Raw genomic sequence first — 25671 nt, forward strand, 5'->3', positions numbered from 1 at the left:
CAAGCAATAGTGTTTTTGTTACAGGCTATGCTTATGGCTAATGGAAATGACTGGACTATCACACCCTACCTTATGATCAATCCACAAACAGAAATTAGGCCAGGAGGGACAGAGCACCCATTATTTCATATATGGACACGGGAAACAAGGAAAATTATGGAATAAGCCCCTGTGGACAGTAGGTGTTCCTGTGTTTTTCAAATACTTCTCCCCAGCCCTTTGTTTTGCAGGCAGGCTGGCTCAGAGCTGGGCTGTTCCCACAGACTCTGTCCTCCCCAGAGCTATCAGGCTGCTGGAGGTTCAGAGTAGCTGCTCTGAATAGGTTTCTTCCCATTAACTCACTAAAACCAAAGTCAGATTTCCCTTACGCTAGGTGCTGCACATTTCTGAAAAATCCTGGCCTCTTCTAAGACCAAACACAACCAGGAGTAGCAGGAAAGAAGCAAGAATATTACCCATCCAGAAAGGAGGAAAAAGGCACTGAGGGAAAAGTTGGCCTCTCTGATGCCACACCACATCCCCAGGGACTGAAGCTTTGCTGCATCCACAAGATAAACCCACCATCTCCCCCCTCTTCCCACAGCAGCACGGAACAACTCCCCTGTTACCAGCGCTGGATGCTGGTAAAGGTCTCCCTTTTCTTCCTTGTGTAAGGCATTTCCCACCCCTTCATTTTATAAATTACCAGAACAGACAGTTAAATGTTCGAGAGTAATGTGAACAGAGTATTCATGCCTTGGGCATTTTTATGCTCTACAAGGAGAGAAACAAAAGGGCCTCATTTAATACCTCCCTACAGCATTCGCTGTTCCTGCTCTTCCCTTGTGAATCTCCAAAGGCAAACTCTCAGCGGTTCAAGGCTCCTGCAATATGCCAGCCCTCCCCTCTCCCTTTTTAAGAGCAAGATGGGCTTTTAAAGCAAACCTCGCTGGCTGACTGGAACAGGTGGTGGGAATCCTTTAAAAAAGAGAAAAATCATTTGTAACTAATAAAAAGAGAAGAAAATTTGGATTCATGTGGTTTTATTAAACACCCACGGGAATCATTCGGACGGCAGGCACATCTGCTGCTTCTGTGTGCTTCTGTGGCTCCCTTGGTGCCCCAGCACTGGAGCTGCGGGACAGAGAGAATAAATGGCCTCTGTGCACCTGCATCCTCCACCTCCCGGGATGCCAAGGAGTGGGGTGGCTCTTCATGCTTTATGGGGGATTTTACAAATGCTGTATCAGTCCCAGAGCCTGATGGGCCAGGCTACGGGCTGAGCCTGTCTTCTGCCCTGAATTTTGAGATCTACCTTTACAAAACCAGCAGATGCCTCTGTCTTCTCCAAGATACACAAACCATACAATGTTTGAACCAAGTTTTGTACTAGATTGAAGAGCCAGACCTGCAAAACTGTCCTCAGGGCTTTGCTTTTACTCTTTAAGAAAACCCTCCCCTACAATAACTTTCTTAATTCAGCCTTGGAGAGAAGCATCACAATACTGAGGGCTAATAATATACCTTAATCTCTTGCCTTATAGTTGACATGTAAAGAAGTCTAACTAGGAAAGGACCCCCAGGGCACAGCTGGCAAAAGCTGGGTTTTCTGTGTGGCACTTGGAGACAAGCAGCTCTCCTAGAAGGTAGAGAAAGAACTGCAGCCCTGGGACAGCAGCTCACTCCATACCTCCCCTCTCCAGCTGTGCTGTCTGCCTTTCTTCTTCCCTTATTGTCAAAACTGAAGAAGGGAGAGGTGACAAGCTGGAAAGGCATGGCCAAGACTTGAGAGCAAGAACTCAAAAGCACCCCTGCTGTGCTCCAAAGTGCTGTTACAGCTGCTCCTTGTGTACAGGGAATTAGGATACAGTCCCCAATCCAGCTACAAGCAAAGGAGGCAGAGGAATAGATGTGCTTTCTGCAGAGACCTCAGGTACTGCTCCTCTTCTGTATTAGTTGGCAAGCACAAGGTACAGAAACATCCACAGCTAAGAGCAAATGCTGGAACCTTGGTTTATCAGGATGTGATCTAAGGGATGATGTGCTATGATGTGGCCAATGCAGTTGTTTGTCCAAGAATTAAAGGGAAGGGATATTTCTTCCTACAAAGGAAGACCAGGAAATTAAACTGGACTTGACTCAGATCTCCCTTCTTTCTCATATGGGTTTCTCTCCACAAAGAGGGGCTGGCATTGGGCTTGAGTATTCTCCAAAATTGACTTTCCTTTCCTCCACAAGTAATCTACAGATAAAAAGGTCTGAAGTCACTGCGGTCTTCTACAGATATGCCACATGCTGGACCTCTGGGCTTCTCCCTGTTTCTTTGTTTTTCCGTATCAATTTTGCCTGTGCAGAACCTGCACTGATGTCCTTGCAAGACACACGGGCCCGCTTCCCCCATGCACAGCAGCTGGTGATGTCTACACGTATGTCTGGTGACACGCTATCCCTGAACGGTTCTTCAGCAGCCAGTCCCACAGCAGTGCCAGAAAGTCTATTTCGTTTGTAAGTCTACAAAACCTGGCATACGCCTTTACACAGTCTGAAACACCACTGCAGTATTTACATCCCTTCCAAAGAACCACAGAAACATTTATCACTATATGGTGAAGCTCTACTAGTCACATACCAGCACTGGCGTCCTGGAGAAGGACTGTATCACAAACAAGCACCCACCTCAAGTACCGTTGGGGTATTCGGCATGTTGTGGCTGCACTGAATTAGTTTCTGATCAGAAAAAGAGAACACTTTCTTCAGTCATGCTGCAGAAATGTTTTCCTTATGGCCAAACTTCAGAAATATTCACCACCCGATATTGAGGTTGGTTTTTCTAAGAGCTAAGGACCATAACGTAGCCACGTGTTTAAACAAGAGGTCATTATCCACCAGCTCCAGGGTTCAGTGCAAGCTTCTAAGCAAAGAGCAATTTGAAAATAGAGCTGTTAAAGTACTAACAGTAATTTAGAGTAGTTTAAGTTTCTGTTTTACTGATTTTTCTGGCTAAGATTCATAGGGCTATCAAATTAGCATCTGGATATCTTGTTGAGGGGAGTAAAGTCAATAATCTAACAGGCCCATTTCGTTTCTCTTTACTGCCACAATCGTGTGATTTCATTGATACTCAGACCTGAAGGCAAAGGACACCAGGATAATGCCCTACAGCAGATGCCAAGCCCCTGTTCTGTGTGTCGTACAGCAGAGTCCAACAGATGAGATTTGAGAAACGGCAATCAGAATGAACTGTTTCTACTCAAGAGTTCATAATACCAAAGGTTTAATATTAACCTATTGGTTCCTGACATAATTATACGAAGGGAGATTTTCCAAAGGCGCAAAGTCAGCAAGAGATTAAGTGAGGGTTTGACTCAAACCTTTAAAAGCCTTGTAACCACCCAGTTCACCTGCACCGTAATCTGGAAGCTTTTGAGGACCAATAACAGTAGCAAATAACAACATTTGTTATTTAAATAAATGTGGTCTTTCAACTCCTTGCAGAGAAATCTACTTTACTCTGTACCAACCTCCTCAGTCTCTCTAGGTTCATCTACCCAATGTGGTATGAAGAGAAGCTCCTCCACACCCTTCCCTCCTCTCCCTCTCCCCCACCTCTGGACAGTACATCATTTTCAGCATCAGTTTGGGCTGCACTCAGTGCTCCACGTTGCCAGACTGGTCAAACCCGCAGATGGAAAGAAAGACGCCTTTCCATCCCCACCTCTGGAAAGATGCAGATGTGGTAGGAAAAGCCCTGCAAACTCCCCATGTTCCCTTTGAAACCCGAGGAGAACAGATGAGCAGCACATTTGAAATTAATTACAGCAAAACTCACTGCATTGTTCTCTCCTCCCCTTCCTTTTTCCCCTGACCCTCTCATCGCAGAGCTTTCACTGAAACCTCTGTGGCGTGTATATTTTCCTAAAATTGCCAGGGCCAGAACGGTACAGCTGAGACATTCACAGAAGTCAAAGAAAGTGCAGAGCCAGGTTAGTGCACAGGGGTACAATAGTTCCTTAAGAGCGAGCGTCTCCCCCACCGCCACCCCCCTCCTCCCAAACCTTCCGTCTCTAATGAACCTTTGGTGTCTGTCCACAAAAAACAAACATCAATCAGGCAACAGGCTGTTCCTTTTCCCCTGTTGCTAGTCTGAAATAACAGTCATCCCCCGCTGGGCTGGGAACGCCACTTCCCTCTCCAGCACACATACGGGATAATAAGGGGGAGGCGAAGGAGGGAGGAAAACCCGCTCCGAGGTGCCAGAATACACAGCGAGCCGTGCCTTTTGGAGCCAGAGAAAACTTGGGAACACAACAGCTTTTGATTCCTCCTGCCCCACTGGGCACGTTAATTATTTAATAGTTGGCTTGTGAATTGGTGGTGGTGGTAGGAACAGGGTGGAAGGGAAATCAGGCTTTTCCCCCCCCGTCTCCAGCCCCCTCTTCGCGCTGGCAGAATAGTGTGTGTGTGCACACCCGCGTGTGTGTGTGTGAGGCTTCGGGCACGCCTGGGAGCCTGCTCTGAGCCGTGTCCTCCCTCCGCCGCTCTCACAAGACCCTCCTTGTTGGCTTGTGACCACAGCAGCTATAGACAGCATGGGACAGCATCTGGATCAAATGAGTTATGGGGCAAAGAAACGCACCCTGTCTGCTCGCCGTTTGGAGGCTGATATTATTCATGTATTTCAACTGGGGGAAGGGCACTTCAGAGTTTATATTGGATTTCAACAGAGTTGGAAACGGACCTGCAAATCAAACAGAGTTAGCTTATGATTTGCAACCAGGGCTTTCTAGGTGTCTGAAGCAACACTTTGGAAGAAGCATGGGGAAAAGGAGAATGTAACTACATCTCATTTGGATGGAGAGGACTCACAGATGTTAGGAATATTTTTGATCAACAGCTTTCCTGGCACTGCTTGTGGTGGAATCCACAACCTTGACGGCTAGCTGAGTAAGAAAGTGCTGGCAAGCTCCTGTCTGCATGCAGGCAATTTGCAATGCTGCCAGTCAATATTTCAGTGAAAACAAAATTGCAGGGATCATATTAAAAGAGCGGGAAAGGGAAAATAAAACAAAACAAAACCCAGCCTTTCCTTTTAAGAGAAACTCTGATATGACCCCTGATGGGAAAGACCCAAATCACAACGGCACTCTTTGTTTGTTTAAAATTAACACATTGTGATGGGAGTCCTGCCGTGAGCACACAAAGGCAAGCCTGCCAGCAGCAACAGAAGCAGACTCAGCAAGAAGTGGCTTTACACAGGGACACCTGGGTGGCATGTTTAGTACAGGCCTGCAGGAAATGATGCAGAAAGAGGTTTATAGTTGTGTCCATTTGGTGGAGGAAATGTATGCAGCAGGCATAGGTCTGAGCCAAAAACCTGGACCCAGTCCTCTTCAACTGTTGGGAGAAGAGGGGAAGGGATGGGAGGAAAGGAGAGCTTCTGTGGCAGTATTTTCAAATTTGGGGCTAGCCTATTCTTAGTTTAAAACAATTATATTCTTGGTGGAGACTGCAAGCAGTGTAGCCCAGGCAGCATTTCTCAACAGACCAGTCTTGAGATGACTGACACAGACTCTTCAGAGGCATCTAAGCTCCTGGTACAGCTCGCACCACCATTTCGAGTATCTTTATAGTGTCTCTGAATTACTTCTGCCTCCATGGCTTGCAAAAGGGTGCTCTGCTATTCACAACCACTGGAGTCGGGCCCTTTTCTGCCCTGGCCTCAGGACTAAGCTTGGCTGACTATGCTGCCTCTGTCAGTGGGGAGTCCTCAGATGTCTGCTTAAGGCTGCTTTACAGCATGTACTGCTGGAATGACATAAAGGGTCCAGAGACTGGCCTGAAACACAAAAATAATTCAGGCCAAAAGGTACATTATGCTCAGAGAATTTGTTTGTTGATCCAATGAAAGGTAGAAAATAATCTGTTCTACTTTGGTTATGACATTGATCAGTACAGAATGTAATGGACATATTCTAGTTGTTGGTTTCATGTTTCTAGCTCAGTTTTAAAGACTCCTTCAATAATAAAAATAATGACAATGTTAATTATTGTATAAACATTCAATGCTCATTTCTTCTGTCAGTCATTAAGCCTGTATTAAATCAGGTTGTCTCTGCAGAGCTTGCACTGTGAGCACCACAGAGAAGGCCAGCCACATAAGAAAGCAACTGGCTGGGGACAGCTTAGCTGTTTGGAAGCCAAATCATATAGTACTGAGAAAATTAAAATGTTAGCTGCTTCATCCAACAAGACTGGCCCTTTTCTGCCACCCTGTTTTGTGGATTTGTTTCCCAGGGAGCAGGCTCTGGCTTTGCTTTTGCAGTTTAACATTCAGAGTCAGTACAGTTTGAGGTGGGTTTGCAAACTCTGATGTGATCTTTGGTGTACTGCCTAGGTCCTACACTTCCCAAGATGTCACAAGGACTCACAGGCCTGAAGGGACAAACTCTTCTTCCATGGGTTTCATGCCGTGGGAGAGGGAGCGTTCATCAGGAGACATGTCTCTCAAAACTGGATCATCAATAAATATGGAAATACAGAAAAAACTAAGCAGACGCCATCAGCAAATGCAGGTTCACAGACGTCTGCTTATTACCAAACCTCACTCCAGATGAGACTTAAACAGACTCCTTTATGCAAAACGGGAGAGGGAGCGGAATGGAAGGAAACTGTCAATTACACAATTTTATTTCCCTCCTAGCCCATTCGCTTTTCATCAGGTGGCTCTGTGCTCGCATACGAAAGGTGCTCGTGAGTGCTAAGTTAAGCACAAAGCCAGCTTGATACTTTCCTTTCACTGGGAGGAAGTCTCCATGTGCTTTTCTGGATGCAGTAGAAAAGCACAGTGAACACATTATTTTATATTATTTTGAGAGCACCAGGAGCGCCTGGGAAGCAGGAACTTCCAAGCTGCATCATCCCTCTTTTCCAAGGCTGCAACCTCTCCTGAACACAATGGAGCTCAGAAACAAATGCTGGGGTGTAGGCTTAACCCTGCCCCAGGATTTATCTGTATAGATCCATCTGCAATCTTCTTCCTCCTCTCCTTTTAAAACAGAAAAACTCCTCCTTTCTAAAATCTCCACGCAAACTCTAGTGGGTTGACTGGCGAAGAACCCACCATCTCACAGTGCTAGATGATGTATTTGGGTACAACCTGGCTTTCCCAGCTTTGACACTCACTTTGCTGATACCTTTTAAGAATATATCTCCAACAGGGCAAAAAGTTAATGTCCATTTCACTGGAGAGAGATCTGGAAGTCTGACTATTCCCTTATGGATAAGCCTTAAAGAATTTATTAGTGATGAAACCAATATGTTTCTTCAGAAACTTAATAGGGTTCCATAAAAATTACTTCAATAACTTTTAAAATTTAATGGCGAACAAGAACCTTTCCACAGCCTTTTTGAACTGTCCGACAGAATCCCAGAGCGAGGATATAATTCTGCAATAAATTTTGCAGGACGGTTAAAAAAAAATATAGAAAGCTTTTAATTTCCTATTACCTCCTGTAAGACTTTGCCATCAATTTAGAGCAAATAAATGAACTAAAAGCACTGCAGTCACTTTTCTGTCCCAGCGATTTACAAGAAAATATTTACTGTTTGGAAAAAAAATCCAACAAACTAGAACAAGTATCCTTTTCAGAAACACAGACACGCAAACACCAACATTCTGCCAAGTCCTGCTCTCTTATACATTGGTGTAAACCCAAATAAATCCAGTGAAGTCAATAGAGTCAGTATGGCTTTACTTGGCTGAACTGAGCCCAGGAGCCAGGGCCGAGCGCACAGAGCAGCAGAGATGGAAGGAAAGCCGCACGCTGCGAGTCCCTGGGCAGCTCGGCAGCAACATTAACAGGCTCCACGGGGAACTGCGTTCAGCCCTTGTTAGCAGGAAGGATGGTCAGCGAAGCAAGGAGGTGAGAGAAGTGGTGAGCACAGGCGTGCACGGCTTGCACAGTTATTAAAGGAGAAAATGGCAGGAACCCTGTGGGCTGAAAGCAAGCCCTGAACCTGGCCTCTCTCCTCCTCTCCCATGAGACAGGACCAGAGAGCTACATCACTTATAGCACTGATTTAAAATGAAGCTCAGATAAAAAAAACCCAACAAAAACCAACAAAAAACCCGCCCAAACAAAATCAGAAACATAGCATGAACTACTACTTCTCGCCACACGGGCTGACTGGGACAGCAGGGACCTGCTCATCAGCCATGTCCTGTCCTGGGAGGAAGGCCCCGGTGTCTGGGGGCTGGGAGAGGAGAGGGTGAGGCAGTGGGATGCTGACAGCATCCTCTCTTCCTGAAGTCTCTGCTGCAGGATGCTGGGGCCTCACTGAGACTTACAGACCCCGCCATCATCACACACAAAAGAGTAACCAGATCCATTTGCAATTAAACAGCACGCCCTGCTCTCATTGATCACTCCCATTGATTGCCCAGAAGGAAACACAAGCCGACCTGGGGTCAGATCCAGCTCCCCCCTGCTCCAGCCTCCTTACCCCCCACCGCCTTGTCAAATTACTTGTCGATTGTCAGGCTGCCCTGTTTTATGCCAGTGACCTGCACCGAGCACGGGGTTACCATGTCTGCAGGAGACCCTAATGGGCTATTACACAGCACAGGATAGCTGCCCATCGGTAACCTGTCAAACTGCTTCACCGAAACAGAAACACAGAGCAAAGGGTGGAGAGCGGCACAGAAAGGAGCATCGGAGAGCTTAAAAACAAAGCACAAGCCTAGGCTGTGCCCAGCGCAGCGCCCACCTCCTGCACAGGTCAAGGGGGCTGCCGAGCAGGAGGCCTCTCCTTCGGAGGAGCAAGCCTGGGGACGTGGTGGCCACAGCGTGCTCAGACCTGTACTCAGAGGTGCAGCCACCTCCCCTCGTCCCGCACTGCAGTGCTAGTCTGTATGAAGAGGGAATCAGGTTTATACCCAGAGTTGAATTTTCTAAGAAATGGCAGCTTTACAAAATCTTACATGAATAAAACATGTCTCTGAGGTATTTTAAAAGCAGAATCGAGAAGACCCAATAGCTTTGTGGGGGTTGCAACTGCTGCTCTTAACATCACCGCCCTGCAGCATCCTTCTGGTGCTGAGATACAACCTGTACCAGCATCCTGCAACCAGGGACAGCAGCTGGAAGCAGCTCTAAGACCTACCAGCTTGGCTTTTGCTACTCAAGAAAACAGCCAAGCAAACTATAAACAAGGAGTAAAAAGATGCTATCTTTCAGACATCCTTTAAAAGTCTAGGCAATGTAAATTACTACACACATTTGGAAGGAATTTCTTTTTTTTTCTGATTTACAGTTTGATGGTCCTTTTATCTACTTTCACATGAACCGAGAAAAGCTAGAACGTGCCTACTCAATCAATATTAGTTTGTGCTGGTCCATTCAGGATATATATTACTTTGCTTTTATAGTTTATTTTAAATAAAAAGTATAATTAAAGAAAATAAACCACCCACTTCATAACATTTATACAACGAAGACTTTATTTATTTTATTTACGTTTTGGTGGGCAAGGCACAGCATGCAGTTAGCTTTCCATGATACTTAACAAAGCCACATTTGAAATTTAAAATCTTTAAGGAAATGAACAAATTCTGTGGAGGAAGGGCAGCTGAGCAAAGAGACTTCTTACATTACCCTAGGTAATTGTGCATATATATGTTTCTGTGTGCCTCTCTCTACTCCAAAAACATATCCATGACTTGGATGCTTTAAATCAAAAAGCAATTTCAGTCTGTAATTCTCAAATAAATAATTAAACACATTTTATCTCCTACAGTATTGCTTCTATTCATTCTAATCCCACTGACAGGAATGCAGCAACATACCCCATATCCTTAAAATAACAGAACAAAACACAAGATACCAACCAGAAGGCCTGGAAATGTTTATAATTCAACTTTTCAACTCTCTTGGCTGCAGCTCGAAGCTACAAAGAAAGCTCTATGCTGGCTCACTTGAAGGAGACAAACCCGGAGATAGCTGTGCAAACCACAAGGCACACAGTGCAGGCAAAGCCTGCCTGCTCGCACCAGGCAGCTCTAACTTTGGGAGGCATACAACACTCAATTTGTGTTGAAGTTAATAAATTATCCACTTTTGCAGTCTAACAGTTTTACGAAGTTAACCAGACAGTGTGGTTAAGGTGAATGGTCTCTCCTACTTGTCCATCATATTTTCACAGACAGTTGCTATGGATAGGGATGGTTATACCCTGAACTACTAATAAATACATATAACACAGCTAACAGGGGAGACAGAGAGTACATTCCCATTCCCAAAGAGAAGGCTGAAGAGCTTTCCAGAGCCTGCAAAATCAGAATACTGCAAGAAGACCGAAAGACTGCACTTACTGCACCATTTTCTGTCTTTGGTTTTGTTTTGAAGTGTGGCTAACTGGCTGTGACTTAGCTCATTATCTCAGTTACCCATACTGTTTGAAAATCAAAGTCCCCCTCCTTCTCAGGACACTGTGTAATTATATATATCTGCATATGCAAGAAGGCCAACGGACTAATCCAGGCAGTGACAAAATTAGATAGAACTTTTCAGAAAGAGGATGCTGGAATGGGCTTACGTGTTGGATCTAGCAGTAGTTAGGGGTACCCAGTATTGCCAACTCCCCAAGCATCTACAAATCACAAACCATCTTTAGAAGGAGGTTAAAACAAAGAATTTGGCCTTATTTTTGACTGCCTGCTGGCTCTGAAGCACAGAAGAATCAGAGTTCGAGGCTCTTCTCTGTAGCCAGGAAGACTAAAGTCTTGCTTAAAAAATGAAATTAAAGCTTAGATTTTGTACAATCCTCTGAGGGCCTGGGTTTCATGAAAAACACAGAATACTGTAAGTAAACTCACAAGAGATGCAACATGGGGAGTAGAGCAGCTGCAGAGCATCCTGAGCACTGTTTAAATCATAGCAATGTGGTTGCTATCTAAATAAATGCATTATTTATTATTACAGATGCTGCTGTTGAAGTTTTTGCATGCCTGTAATTACGATGGACTCTTGTCCAAAGATTCAGCTGTATATTATCAACCTCCTCAAGTTCACTGTGCAGGTAATCACACACAAAATGGTGACCTCATCAAAATGTAGCCAGAACCTGGGGATAAAATTCAGGAGACAGGATGCATCTCTGCTTTTCCTGCATCTCAGACCCTGCTGTGGACCCCACACAAGAATACTGGGAAAATTTATGATCTCTCTCCTGACCTCCATTCATGTAAAACACAGCTAATTACCTGACTGGGTGCTGTGAGACTTGTTTGCTCTGTGTCTATGCAGACCTTGTGATGGAAAGCTCTACATCCTGGCACAGTAAGGTAGAGGCCCTGAAGGAGAGGTGGACTTGATTACAGGAGATGCTGTCCCAGCCCAGACAGGGAGTATCTGACCCTTACAACTTGGGGAGAGAGGGCAGGGGACAGGACCAGAGGGAGAGCACAGCATGCAAACAGCACAGCAAGCACAGGAGACACTGGGCTCTTGATTCCCCTGCCAGCACTGAGCAGCCATTAAGCTGTGCTGCTGCAAACCTGTACCAAGCACATTATTTTGAGCTCAGCTGTGTTCAGGCTGTTTTCTGCTTCACCAGGCACCCACAGGTTCTTCCTGGAGAGCTGACTTGCTGCCCTCCTGTCCTGCCCCTGCCCTGCTGCCCCTCCTTTCCCCTCTCACCTCATCTCACAGTAATAACCATCAGTTTTTAACAGCATGTCCTACACTGGAGGTTTTGTAGTTCCAGCTTTTAAAATGATTTAGTGAAAAAAAAAAAAAAAAAAAAAAAAGGAAGAAGCAGAGAGAGAAAAAGGAGAGACAGTCCCCTTAAGGCAACAACATTATGGAGCAGCGATCTCAGAGGAACAAGGGTTCTTCCCTGGTTCAGATGTGCTTGTCAGAGCTCAGTGTCGTCTCTGAACAAGAAATCTCTCTTGCTGGCCCAAGGCACAGTTCTGTGGTCAAGAGGACAGAAAATAAAGGGAGGGAACTTCAAAGAACCATAAGCTGCATTAGCCCGCTGGGGCGGGTGGCTGCGGCACATCCCATGGCTGACAATTACAACCTGCACACCGAGAAAGCTTGCCTCCCTCTTGTCAGAGGGATAGACACAGGCTGTGAGCTTTCGAGCTTTGAGGATGTGTACAGTTCATGATGAAAGATAGCACTTCAAAGCCCTCTGCCTAGAAACCCAGGGAGAAGTGAGAGTGGAGGGTAAGCAATCTTTTTTTCCTGGGGGGTGCATATGCGGGGGAAGGATAAGACTTATTTTCACTGTCATTTATTACTGCCATGGAAATGAAGCCTTGCACTGTTTATGGAATCTCTCATTAAAAGGATCTCTTGATAAATCGCTTGATAAACATTCATTAATTAAGTCTCTCAGCGCATTTGGCTGACAAGCATTAGTTTTCATTTTGCAGGAGGGGGAAATCGAGGCATGGAGCTCAGCGAGCCCCCAGTCAGCCCTGGGCAGAGCTGGGTCCTGGCCAGCCGCTCCATGCCACCAGACAGATGGATTACACTGCTCCCTCTGTGTACAGCTTGATTTTGATCCAAAGACAGGAGCAATGTATTCAGCTTCAACAAACTTCAAAGCCCTCGTCCCCTCGCTGCTGCTGCCCAGTGTCCCCTGGGGCTGCAGGGCAGAGTGGCTTTGCAGGTCTGGCTCCTCCATGGGCATCTCAGCTGATGTCCTGGGGGCTCCTGGAGACCCCTTTCATCTCACAGGCGGCACTTCCACACCCATGGCCTGCCCGGGGTTATGAACCGAGACACCATAGCTGCTGCCCAGGCTCCACTTTGCAATAGAGATTTTCCTCACTGACCAACACTGAAGCCCTTTGGGAAACACCTACTTTAAGATGCCCATTTCACCCAGTGGCCCTGGGTTCAAATGCTGGGGACTCAGCCAGCCTCCTGGGCTACAGTTGCAAAGTTATTGTGGTAGAAAAGGCACCACCTCTCCTGCTTTCCCTGGCATACAGCAGGTCCGGGGTGGGAGAAAGCTCAGCTGCCTCCAGCCAGCCCCATCAGGGAAGCCCACTGCAGGAGGGAGCCAGCAGCCAGAACACAACACTCAAGTCCTTAAAATACAAACTACCCCACCACACACACACTTAAAAATATCAACACAGCAGGGAGGTGGAGGTCCTTCCAGTGACTCAGGGGGGAATGTCCCTCTCATCTCTTCAGACCCACAACACATCTGCCCTCCTATCAATCACCGTCACTCCCTCTGCCTCATCCACCCACTTGGAGACGGAGGGACGGATTCAGCTTTCGCCTATGCCTCCTCTGCCCTGCCAGGCACTTGCCCTTCAGAAAAAGTGAAGGACTGGCTGGGAGATTCCTGTGAAAAAGGAGCTGCATGAGAGAGCAAACAGACCTTTATTATTTGTTTATTGATTTATTCACCAGGAGGATGTAACACCCGGCCCCTGGCAGCAAATGCCCTTGTAACTCTGTGCTGCAGTGACAAGTTGGCTAAACAAATGCTTTTCTGCATCAGAAAACAAAGATCTGTCAGCAGAGCAGATCAGAGATTCCCTGCTTTTACTTTTAATTATTATTTCCTTACACAGAGGATTTAATCTCCTGTTTTCCTGGAAGCTCAAAGTACCCCATTCAGCCTATTTCACAGCTGTGACTACTGAGGTCACCCCGGGTCAGGACACCTCTCTCTGTCACAATAGCGACTGGTCCCCAAAGTGGACATCTACGCTGTGCATCTGTTGTTGCAGATGAACTGGTGTCAGAAGGAGGAGCACCACCGCCGCTGTGGGCCTGGCAGGGAGGGGGCAAAGACAAACGTTACCCAGAGAGCCCCAGACAAAAGATGCCGCTCCTCAGACCTTTTGTGGAGCTGTGAAATATGGTCAAAGGTTACGTTTTACAGCTGTTACAGCCTCAGATAAGCGAAACCTGTCTATCTTAATACTTAATTGCATTGCTAAGCTGCTCATAAACTAGGACTGCATAAAACAAATACACAGGGCCAAACACATCCCCCGGGAAAGTTTGTGGGAACAGGGGGAGTTGCACCAGACAATGAATCCACTTTATTGTGTTTTAAAAGCCTGGTTACCTTCAATAAAAGCTGTAGCATGGATGCTGAAGATTTGCTAGTTAATATCTCTCCAAAAAGGCTGCAAGTGTTTACAAAAGAAGGGCATAGTGCAAATGCCCATGGGAGAGGACGAGAACGTGCCACGCCACGCGTGTTGCCCATCAGGAAACCCATGTTGAGTTAATCCCCTCCCCGCGCAGCCACCACGGCTCCAGCCCTGGAGAACACGGGCCTTAAATCAACGCTTTTATCTCACAAAAGGAATTTAAGTGCAACGCTTTGAAAGTCACTTTCTCCCGGCCATATGGCATCACCGAGCCTGGTCGTGTCGGAGTGGCGTTCATTTGCATGTGCGAGAGACAAATCTGGCTCTTGTGTTGCGGGAGTGATAACAGGGTGAGGAGCAGAATTTAGAGCTGTTTGGGTTTCTGCACAAAATCTCGCCGAGGCAAATTTCTCTCACCTCTTAACACAAGCGCCAAATGCTGAGGTAGCCCCCGGCAGAGCTTGCCTGAGATTGCAGTCTGTGCCAATCAGCCAGGCATCACTGGTACAGGGCCAGCATAAAAGAGAAGTCCGAAACAAAAACCATCATCTGAACCCAAAGCTTCCCAAAGCTGGCAATGTCTACACCCACAGCAAACCAAACAGGAACAGGCTTAAGTTACAGGGATATAAACAGCAGTGAACACAAACTTCAAGACAGCAAATTCACAAGCATTCACACATTTAAGTTCCCGATAGGGAGGTATTTTGAAAACTCATGTTGCTGAGCTGCTCTGTGATATGAAGGGGTGGGGGATCTCAGGCTTCAGCACGAGGAGGAGCCAACAAAGCTGCTAACGCTTCAACATAAGCCTCTCCAGCAGATCTCTGTGCCATGCATTTATGCAGGGTGGCAAGATTTTTGTTTTGCTGAGGCAGTGCCGTATGGGCAATCTGGTTTGCCTTATCAGCAAGCCAAGGCTGAGAGAAGAGAAATGCTCTTCCCCACCATTTGTTTAAACTTCCCTCCTTCCCCCAGATAAAGCTGCACACTTTCGTAAAAATATCTGCAAATGTAGTAACATAATGGGCTTGTCATCGATTTCCACATTTGGCATTGAAAATCTGCAAAGCTTGGAAAGAAAGAGAATTCCTAATACTTGCTGCTGCTAAAGAGCCCAGCTATAAACTGGGCCTGGATCCAGGTGATGGAGCACACAACCACCGAAACGCCTTTCCATGGCCAGCGCCTACTCCTACACAACTGCAAATTATTCCTTTCTTACCCTCTTGAAATAATGCAAAGAAGGTTATTTCATCACTTCTTATTAATGGGCCTCATCTCCCTCACTGGTATATTTGCTTGTCCCTAGTATTCATTATGCTCTGCTGAACTGACTTTATTCTGCAGCTCTGTGTGGGGAACGCTGCAGAACAGCCACATGACCTGACAAATCATTCAGAGCCACACCACCAACCTCCTCGCATGATAAAGTGGAAGCATTACCAGCGCAGTGCTTTCCATCATATACCACATTTTGCCCTCTCCAAGGCTGTTTCTTCAATATTTTTGCGCTGCATCCATTTCAGTGAGATTATCCCTGGGAACACACGAAACTAGAGCCGCCCTGTTTTACAGCTGTACTAAGCCCTCAAAGGAGGGCTTGGCATATTTAGAGATATGTCACTGTACCTCCCAAGGGGAATTTGAAACGGCACAGTCTCTTAGCAACACCCAGTGCGTATCACAGGTAACTCTCAATTAATAGTAATAGTGGGAGCTGCGAGCTGAAACCCTGCAACACACTGAGAACCTTCCACCTTGTTTTGGAGAACCGAGATGTACGGACACAAATGCTCTGTGCACACTGTTGGGAGAGAGATGTGCAGGCCCTTGTAAGGATAATACATATAACACTTAAATATTGATTTGTTTAAAATAAATGAGGATTTGATTGTATTAGAGGGAAAAGCATATCCCCCACCATAAAGGCTGACTTCTCCTTTGTCAGTAATCCCTCTGAGACATTTGTTACAAATCTGACTGGTAGGGAGCAAGTCCCACCCCACACTGAGACAATGCAGCTCAAAATTTTAACTTAATCATCACAAGCCTGTAAAGCTGATCTTTCTGACAAAGCATGTGGCAAAATTAAAGGTGCTGGCAAAGCAGATGTCCTGCTATTCGCATGACAGGGATTCACAACCCAAATCTCTTGCTCTAAGGTAAGGAAAGCATTTCTCCAGATCACTTACCTTTATTTGCTGCAGGGGAGAACAGCTTCTCAGAGCCTACAGAAGCCTGAAAACGAAAGAGAAAAAGAGAGTAAGTAATACTACAAGAGAATTTAGGAAGGCTTGCTCACAAAAACACAGCTCATAAAACAAGTCGGTTATCTGTAGACCTGCAATTACACATTGCACCTGGAGGGTGCAATGTTGTGCCATTAAAGAATAAGCATGCATCCTAAGAAGATGAAAGCAAAGCGTATACAAGTACTGTCCTGATCTCACCCAACTATATCCTCCTGTCTCGTTTATTTAGGCAGCCATGCAATGCACAGCTATTTTATCCATGATTCCTCATATAAAACAAAACCAGTGAAACTGCTATCAAGCTGAAGAAAAAAAAAAAATAAAACCAAAACATTTCAAAGCCTCTCTCATTGAAAATAAGCTCATTTCTTGCTGAACATGCAAAATGTAATTTGTGTATCAGAAACACAAGTTGCAACTGAACACATCCGTATGAGAGGGTGTTATTTAATATTATGCCAAATGACAGGTACATGCTGCTATGCACTTAGTTTAGTATGAAATAAAACGACTTCCTCTTGGAAGAAGCCCGTCTCCTTGCAAACTGGGTTGCACTATGCTGTTTGAACTCCTCGGTAGTGCATTTGTGCTCCTCATAGCTCTGGGAAATAGTTAAAGAAATCCAATTAACCTAAACCTTGTAAACAGCTTCATGATAATCAGGGTCACTGGGTTACAGACAAGATGATAATGACAGACAGGGAAAAAAAGTCCATTCATCGTAAATAAAGCTTTTATGAGTTAATTTGATGGCTTCCTTCCCTCCCCCCACTGATATCAAACAGTCAAGCTATTTCAGCATAAGCTTTTCCTCCTCGCTATCTGATAAAATAGCAAGTAGCCTGTACAGAATCAAAGCTGGTCTGGGAGCAGGGAGCACGATCAACATTGCTACCATCTACAAGATAGCTGAAAATACCACCAACATTTTGGCACTGACTGCTGCACAAATAAAATGGGGTGAAGTACAAAGCTGAAGAGCAAAAGATACTGAAAGTGAAAAAAAGCCTTTCTCCCCTGGCTCTGCATTAAAAACAATGAATTAATTCAACACATGGCTGAACTAAGTTGATTTTCTTTTTGATTTTATTGATTTTATTCTAAGGTGCCTTGGGAGATTTGCATGATAAAGAGCACTATGAATTGTATTACATTGCTATATATTTTAAATGACGACTCAGAAGAAAAAAAACAAATAGTAAAATGCAAGATCTGCATGAAATATAGTAAGAAGCAAGAACAAGTGATCTGTTAATGTTATTTCTAAGGACAGTGGCACTGCAAGCACTGAATGTCTTACTTAATGCAGATGCATAAAAAAGAGAGGGAAAACAACATGAAAAATAGGTTGAGGCTGAGACACATAAGAAAGAAATTCTGAATCATGTCCACGACAAAGCTGCACGTGTAGCTGTGGCATGTATGATCGTTACACAGCTCAGCAAAAGGATCCTAAAATCTTAGGGAAAATCAGTTACCTGCACGATCCCTTCACTGCATGGATTAAAGAGAGGAAGAACCAGGATTAAACAAGGTTTTGCCTAGGCTGGTTTGCAAAGAAAGTGTAACAGCGTCACACAGCAGCAACAACAACTCTGAATTTACAACCCATTGTTAAGAGATTTTTCACTTATAATCAACACAAAGTCACCACGGATGCAGAACACATCTGCAGGCTCTGGGAACTCACCCATACTAACAGCTTGCACAAAGCCAGGACCTAGCCTCAAAGCACTCCGTAAGCACTAGGACACGTGGCAGGTGGATAAATAAGATTTCCCCATTTTATAGGCAATCAAATTTTGGTGCGGCTTGCTGTAAAGCCCAAGCAGTAAATTGGCAGCTGAGCCACAAATCCTACCTGCCGGTTTCTGAGCTGGGGGTGCGGGGTGTGCAGCCCACGGGAGGAGCCCGTTTGCTGGCAGCCTGCTCAGGATTGCTGCCCTTCCCGGGGCCCGTCCGGAGCAAGCTGCCGCTTGTGAGACCCGCTCTGCCAGCAGAGAGAAGCTTTGAGCTTCGCCTGGTCTGGAAAGTTGGGTGCTGCTGACACCGCTTTATGGCAACCACCCTTCTATGTAATTCAGTACCAAGGATTTAATATAGACTGGCACTGTTTAATCACGAGCTAAAGAACTTGGTGCTACAGGTCCAGTCTATAAAAAAAAACATGTTTAGGGAAGTCAAGCAAGAAAATTCACTTTTAAGAGAAAGTAAAACACATGGATTATTGCTTAGTCTTCTGATATCAGTATGTGGCACCGCCTTCAACAATCAAGAGTCAACATTTACAGAGCAGCTTTTTCAACATCACAGCCACAGTTTACAGACACAAACCTTCACACCTAGAGTTTACAGTAACTTTTGCTCTCACTTCTGGTGATTTCTAGCTCCAGATCTGAGCAGTTCTTGGCATGAGCACCATTCTGAAACAGTGACTGCCTGTCCTATAGGATATTCTGCAAGCTGCTGTAAAGGCAGGAGGGAAGCTGGGGGAGGAAGAGCCTGAATACATCATTCAATTCCATCAGTCACCCTTTAAAGGAAGCATACAATAAAACCTATGTGTCTGAGGGAGCCCACTAATGAGTGAAAAAATCCAGCAAACCAACGCATCTGCTAAAACAAGTCCCCTCCCAAATTTTCTGCTGTTTCAAGCAAATCATTTGCATATGTTTAAGAAGGGATTAGGAAAAAAAAAAAAGAAAGAGTAGAATTCTTCCCTTGTGAGCAAAACCAGGCGTTTGGAATCCTTTATGCGGAAGGGTTCAAGCTGTCCCAGGAAATCACTTCTTTTTTTTTTTTTGATTACAAAATGACACTAGAAATTTCCTTTTTTCTCTCTCTTTCATTGCCGTCTCCCTGTCTTCATCTGAAGGACCAAATCCTCTCTGGAGTGTCTCTGTGCACCCCTCAAGTCTTTCACTGCCCCCCAAATTCCTTTTTGTGGCTACATAAGGCAGAGAGACAGCCCCAGTCTGAAGCTCACAGACTAAAAGACGTCTCTAGCCTTCTTTTTACATTTGCTGCTCATATCCCTCCTCCATGAAGCACCACAGCAGAGTCCAAGACAGGCAAGTTTTCATAAAGGCTGCTGCTTGCAAAGTCCCATCCTCACCCCCAATAATGACCTTTGTATTTTAAGCATATCTAACATCTGTCCCAAAAGTGGAACACACACACAAATCATTTCAGAGATCAGTACAGTTTCTGAGGTAGCCTCATATTACTAAAACTTTTAAGATGCAGCACCCTTTTGATGACACGTTAAGATCTGCACCAAGCCTTGCAGGTCCCCCTTTGTGGTTTATTCAATAAAGTTAGCAGTTCTCTGTCCCATTTTGATTTTCTTTCTTTTCTACACCAGATCTGAAGTTGAAAACGTCTCCACCCAGTTCTGTGACAGTTTGAAACCACGCTGAATACACTGCAGAGAAAAACATCATTTCTACCCTTTTCTGCTTTGCGAAGAGCAAGTAGAGGAGTGGTGCTCCAGTCCCTCATCCTTCCTCCCCTTGAGCTCAGCACATATATTCAATTTTCACCACTAAAAGTTTTAGCAAAGGCAGCTTTTTCCTCAAAATGTAAGGTGGTAACTACAAAGGATGTAGCACACCCTCTCCTCTGAAGGTGAACAGTGAGGCATAACGAAGTCCATGCCTCCATGGCTCGTTCATCCTGGTTCCCACTAACCCAAGGCAGCTGAAAGATGTAAGAGCTCTTACAGATTAATAATTTAATGATTATATATAACAGAACAACATCATCTGACAGAGACAGCATTATAAACTATGTCAGGCCTCACAGTAATTACTTTTTTTTTTTTTTTTCTTTCTCTGTAGCCTATAAAATGGCTAACAGGGAATAAAACCGTTCCTTATCACCAACAACAGAGGCTCTGTGGATCTTCACGCAGTCTCCTGGAGCATGAAACACCAGATCCAGGCCTGATACTTCAGGCAACTAATCACAAGACACTGGGAAATTGCTAATAAGGCTGCAGTTCTGGTTCACAAGGAGCAAGAGCTTGTGGTGTTAGGGACCTGATACGTATGTTTTGTACAGGGCAAAAGCCAAGCATTCCCTCCAATCTCAAGTCCAGTACGGTAGGCAGAAGAAAAAGGGGCTGGAAAATACAGTTTAGATTTTATTTCTGGATGGTTGCCTATCTTCCAGACAGCCAAAAGCCAATCTCAAGAGACTGTTTTCACACTGTTACTGAACTTAGCAAGCACTAAAACGCTCTCAAGAAAACCCTTCTCCAGGAGATTTTCAAACTAGAACTATTGGATATGCTTAGAGAAACTTTCAGCATAAACCACGGACACTACCTGAAAATTTTGGATCTATTTTCATTCTTCCCTTTGATCTGTTTCCTCTTTTACCTACTATTCTGTTGCCACTTGATCACTTGTCTAGTAGAGAACTTCAGCATGTCAGTATTGCTTTACCAGTTTTCAGTTGATTCTGTAAGTCATTCATACCAGACTCCTTCATTCAGTAATATGAGAACAATAACTAAAACAGGAAGGTATTGTTTGGATTGTGATTCTTCTATAGGAAATGGAAATTGATACATATGGAAAGGTGCAAGAGGAGCCTAGAAATCACACACATGCACACAAAAGACAAACTGAAGTTCACCCTTAAGACTAAGAAAGTATTCCACACATTCCAGGATATAGAAGCAACCCACGGGTAACACTGCCTGCATTGTGAGGGGATGTTTCAAGGGAACCTACACCTTTGCAAAACCAGGACTATTTTTGGAGAGAAATCACAGCTCAGTTAAGAAGACAAAATAAATTTATGACCTGCAAGTCATTTAATGCACCATCACAGGAAAAAAAGCTGGAGTAAGGACATGAACTATCTTTTTGTGATTCCTTCTAGGAAAATCAAGCATTGTGGTACATGGCTGGCTGGGACAGAGCACAAGCCAGCTGTGTAAGGGTTTAAGCAAGAGGGAACAGGATACACACTGGACTTCTACAAATTCACACTGCATTCTGTGATTATCTCCTGACAGCAAAGACATTCACCTGTCCCCTTCCCTCCTGAGACCCTCACACAGAATGTATAGACTGAGCTTTCAAGAAGGGTCAGCACTCAGCAGCTGCCCTCGGGGCACCAATCTGACTGCAGCTACCAGGTATGGAGCATTTCCGAAACTCCATTTAGATACCTGAATGGTGACAAAGTTGTTCTGAAAAATGTGGTTCCAGCTGATGGTCAGGATCACTTATGAAATTTCATCTATTGATGCCCAATGCGAATAATAATATTCCCTAAGAAAGAATGAATGCCAGCTTTCTAGAATCAATCCTAAAACTTCAGTTGTGCCTTTAGCTACACCGTAACACATCACAGTGAAACACGCAGCACCAACACCCTCAACAGGCAACTACTTACTGGAATGGCAATGCCTTAAATATTCCAGATACTTTGAGTTCAATGTTATTTCAAGGCCGTATCTGGGAGGTAGCGATAGGTCTTCCATACCTTGCATCAAAGTTTGCTCTACAGAAGGTCCACTAGAAACAAAAAGCTTCTTGGACTGTACTTAGAGCAACATACCTGTTTAGGTTCCCACCTCTCCTTCATTTAACACATACATATTCAGTACTGCTATAGTCCTGGAAAAGGCCTTTCACAACACGCTCCTCTCTTCATCACTTTTTCTTCCAAGAACGCTTATTTCTCTCAGTAGTTTATATAACCATGACTATTTTTTGCAACAGCCCCTTTGAGAAGCTAGCACAAGTCTGGGAACAGAGAATTAAATTAGGCCATAGAGAGCCTAGAAGCAGAGATCACTGGTCCCAGTTCACCACTGAATTACACTGAATTTACACGATGGCAAATGGAAAGCAAGGCAAGTGGATGATGACTGGAAGGCACTGAAGGAAATGCTGTATAGACAATTCAATTCAGTTAGTGCAGGGCAACGAGCAGCCAAGCCGATTGCTTCCCCACAAGTCTGATGTGATGGTTTTGTTTTGGACCTTCTCTTCTGGCAACACAGTGATAAGCTTCAAATTCATTTTGAATCCAGAGCATGTTCCTCATCATTTCACAACCATTTTGGGATAGATCAAACTAGATTAAGCAGCAACTCTAATTCTTAAACATATGCTGCTGTGGTCTGTTGGCTTATTGCACAGACTCGCCTCTTACCATGATGAAGGGTGACCTAATGCTCTGAAAGCAGTCGGATGCCTGACCTACAGCATGTCTGCTATCAGAGCCATGGGGCACAGCCTTGCTAACTCCTCTTCCTTCTCTTCTCAAATGATACCTTCAGCCCCTGGAGAATGACTATAACCCAGAGTCTTCCCCTTCCTATCCCCCTCCATCAGCTGTGCTTTATGATTCATCTTCCTCTGAGTAGTTGCTGTCTCCCAAAGGACAAGATCAAACTCCTGGTCCTTCCTATCTCAGCTCCAATAAATAAATAAATACATGCACTGAAAAAAAATTTAGTAAAGGAGGGGGAGGAAGCTGGGGAGTTCCGAGGCCTCACCAAGGCTGGTCATACAGCTGCAAAAGGTCCCTCAGCTGTTTGCAGAGACACTGACCAGGAAAGAAAATTTCCAGCTGTCCCTCACTAAACCCTGCCAAAATACTTGCCTAATGTTATTGTGCCTGCATGTCCTAATTTAAATTAAGGTGCACTTGGTCCTTATCTCAGTATCCTCCTCCCCCAAACTGCTAACAAAACCTACCTTGATTTTACACTTTTGGCTATTTTCCATTCTAACCAGCACTGATTTCTCCTTTACTACATGTTTGTATGCTCCACATCTTGGCTTTTTCTCACCAAGCAAGTGCCAGTTACAGTTAGATGTTGCTAATCTCTTTCTCACAGTGGATTGCTTTTGCTTCTGTGTTCATGGACACCTCCGTCAGCACAGCTTCTGGGTAGTCTGGTCTATGAATGGCATCCAGAGGACAGTCCTCTCCGTGTCACTGGATCAGGCTGCACCTCTCACTGTAGGTCAGAGGCGGCAACTGTCTAAGTTAAGGGCAACTGATATATGCCCCAGTCAGTGAAAAACAATTCTTTGGACACACTTATAAAAGGGCTTTGTGTGACTTGTATTTAAACATCTCAAACATCAGAGATCTCACATGTATTCCTGAGAGCTGATCCCCTCCCTGAACAGGCAGGCTTTTGAGCTTGGACTTCCACATTAAAAATTTTTCCATTACCAGACACTGACTTAGGCAACCACAGACTTCATTACCTATTTAGCTTTTGCTACAAACGAAGAGGAAAACCTGCCTATGAGTTGGAAAGGTTGGGAACACTGTGTAACATACTACTACAGTAGATTGTATTATTGTCATTACAGCCTGAAACCATCTAGCCAGACTATCTATTTGGCTGGGATATGGGTTTTTATTTGCACTAAATCAAATGGAATGGTGAGTGCTCTTTGCAGAACTACCTAAAACTTCTTACAATTCAAAGGCTGCATTGTAGGAAGAGTGATGGGGGAGAGCAGGGACTGTACTGCAAATGACAGGTGGCAGACTGTTGTTTGGTACCTACCAAATTACTCTGCTGCTCCCAGGGCTGCCTTGGCATTTCATTATCCCAACTCTCCTGGAAGGATGCGGACATAAATTCACACCTCATGTCCTGGTTTCCGTCAAACTGAGTAAGAGTGCAAATGCTGGCACCGACTGGGAATGCCAAGCAGGGCTTGGCACACTAGAACAAACTCTCAGCTGTGGTCTTTGCCAGCTACCTGCATTTATCATTGTAATGGCCTGCCAGACAGGACTTGGCAACCGGCAGAGGAGGGCGGGAGGAGGAGGGCCAGGCTCTGCACTGCCAAGCAATTCATTCCTGTAGCTCCTGCCATCACTGTACCAGCAGGGCAACCTTCATTTTATTTTATCTTTTAACCAATTATATGTCACCCAAATCCCACCTGCAGCCTTCTCCAACACAAATGGCTATAAATCACAGTTCAGAGACCAAGAGGGTTTTGCAAGACATTTGATTTCATAAAAAGGTCACTGTCTGTCTGAGAATTGCTGCAGTTCAAAAACGTACTGAATAACAACCTGCATTGGCAGACAGGAAAGGAACCGCTTCCATGGTCTGTTGCGTGTTGTCAGATAATATTAGAACAATTAGGGAGGCCAACAATGGCAGAATCATTAGGATTCAGCTGAACCAAAGAGCTGATACAAATTCAGTGAACTAGCTCTTCCTTTCAATTTTTGAAAAAACCATAATCGATTCAATAAAAAAGTGAAAATTGCATGAGCACACTAGAAACATTCAACATAACCACCTTGAACAAGTCACTGCAGCCTGCTCCAATCTGTCTAGGTATTTCAGAGCTTAACACCATGCTTTGCTATTTCGCAGACCACTGTAATACTCTGCAGTCTCAGACGACTCAGGATGGTCTGTTGTTTAGGGGAAATGCTATCTCCTAATTTTTAATCCATATGCTGGATATGTAGTGGACCCTGTATAGCACCTCATGTGAACCACATCACACAGCATACATTTGGAGACACACAAAAATCATTTGATCCTGATGCTATTCTGGATGCCTTTTTGTGTCCATCCCTTTTCTGCAGGTGACACATCCTGCCAGGCAGCCCTCTGACAAACCAGTGTCAGATTCTCTGAAAAGGACTGTGCTAACTGCAATAAATACGTGAGATACAGAGAAGATTGCCCTGTCCTCCTAGTCGGGACCATGACGTATGACACACGGACATCCCTCCGACAGAAGTTCCCAGTTACAGATTCAATCCTGATGTGGCCCTTTCCTGGGCTGGGGGGCCAGGGAGCTTATCAGGAGGGTGGCTCTTGTCCACTGCTATTGAAACTTGCTGTATTACCCGGCAGCAACCTCAAAGGAGTGCCTCTGCAGAAGGCTCTTTTGTTGTTGTTGTTTCTAATTCACTGCTCCAAAATATTTCTTGGCTGCATCCCAGGGCTGAAGTCTTATCTGCCCATCCCCCGGCAGACACACAGCAGCTGCGGAGGCTTATCACGGCTGCCTGTCCACTGAGTTTACAAATTAACACCCTATCGAGGCTGCACGAGGGCTGATTAATCAGAGAGAGGCAGTCTGAGGGCCTTTATCACCGTAAGCGGCTGCTGGGAGAGAAGTCACAAATCTCTCAGGAGGCCGGAGATGCCTTACAAATGAAAGAGCAGGAGGCCGGAGAGGAGGAGGGCGCAGCAGTACGGGAAGCAGATATTTTAGAGATAGTGGTGGTGGAGGTAATGGAGCAGTGGGAGGGGGTAATCTGCAGGCAAACGCCAGTAAATTA

At 45.0% G+C, this 25671-nt stretch overlaps 1 protein-coding gene across 9 annotated transcripts in view; it reads right to left on the minus strand.

Moving 5' to 3' along the window:
- Window positions 1-25671, minus strand: part of FBRSL1 (fibrosin like 1) — a 399022-nt gene that overhangs the window by 42348 nt on the left and 331003 nt on the right. For all 9 annotated transcript variants that reach the window (XM_026859707.1, XM_026859706.1, XM_026859701.1 and 6 more), the window contains one exon: window positions 16306-16351. In XM_026859707.1, coding sequence (XP_026715508.1) covers window positions 16306-16351 — 46 coding nt within the window. The remainder of the gene's footprint in view (window positions 1-16305; window positions 16352-25671) is intronic.

The sequence above is a fragment of the Athene cunicularia genome (genome assembly GCF_003259725.1).
Source record: "Athene cunicularia isolate RWA chromosome 15 unlocalized genomic scaffold, athCun1 chr15_part1, whole genome shotgun sequence".
NCBI lineage: Eukaryota > Metazoa > Chordata > Aves > Strigiformes > Strigidae > Athene > Athene cunicularia.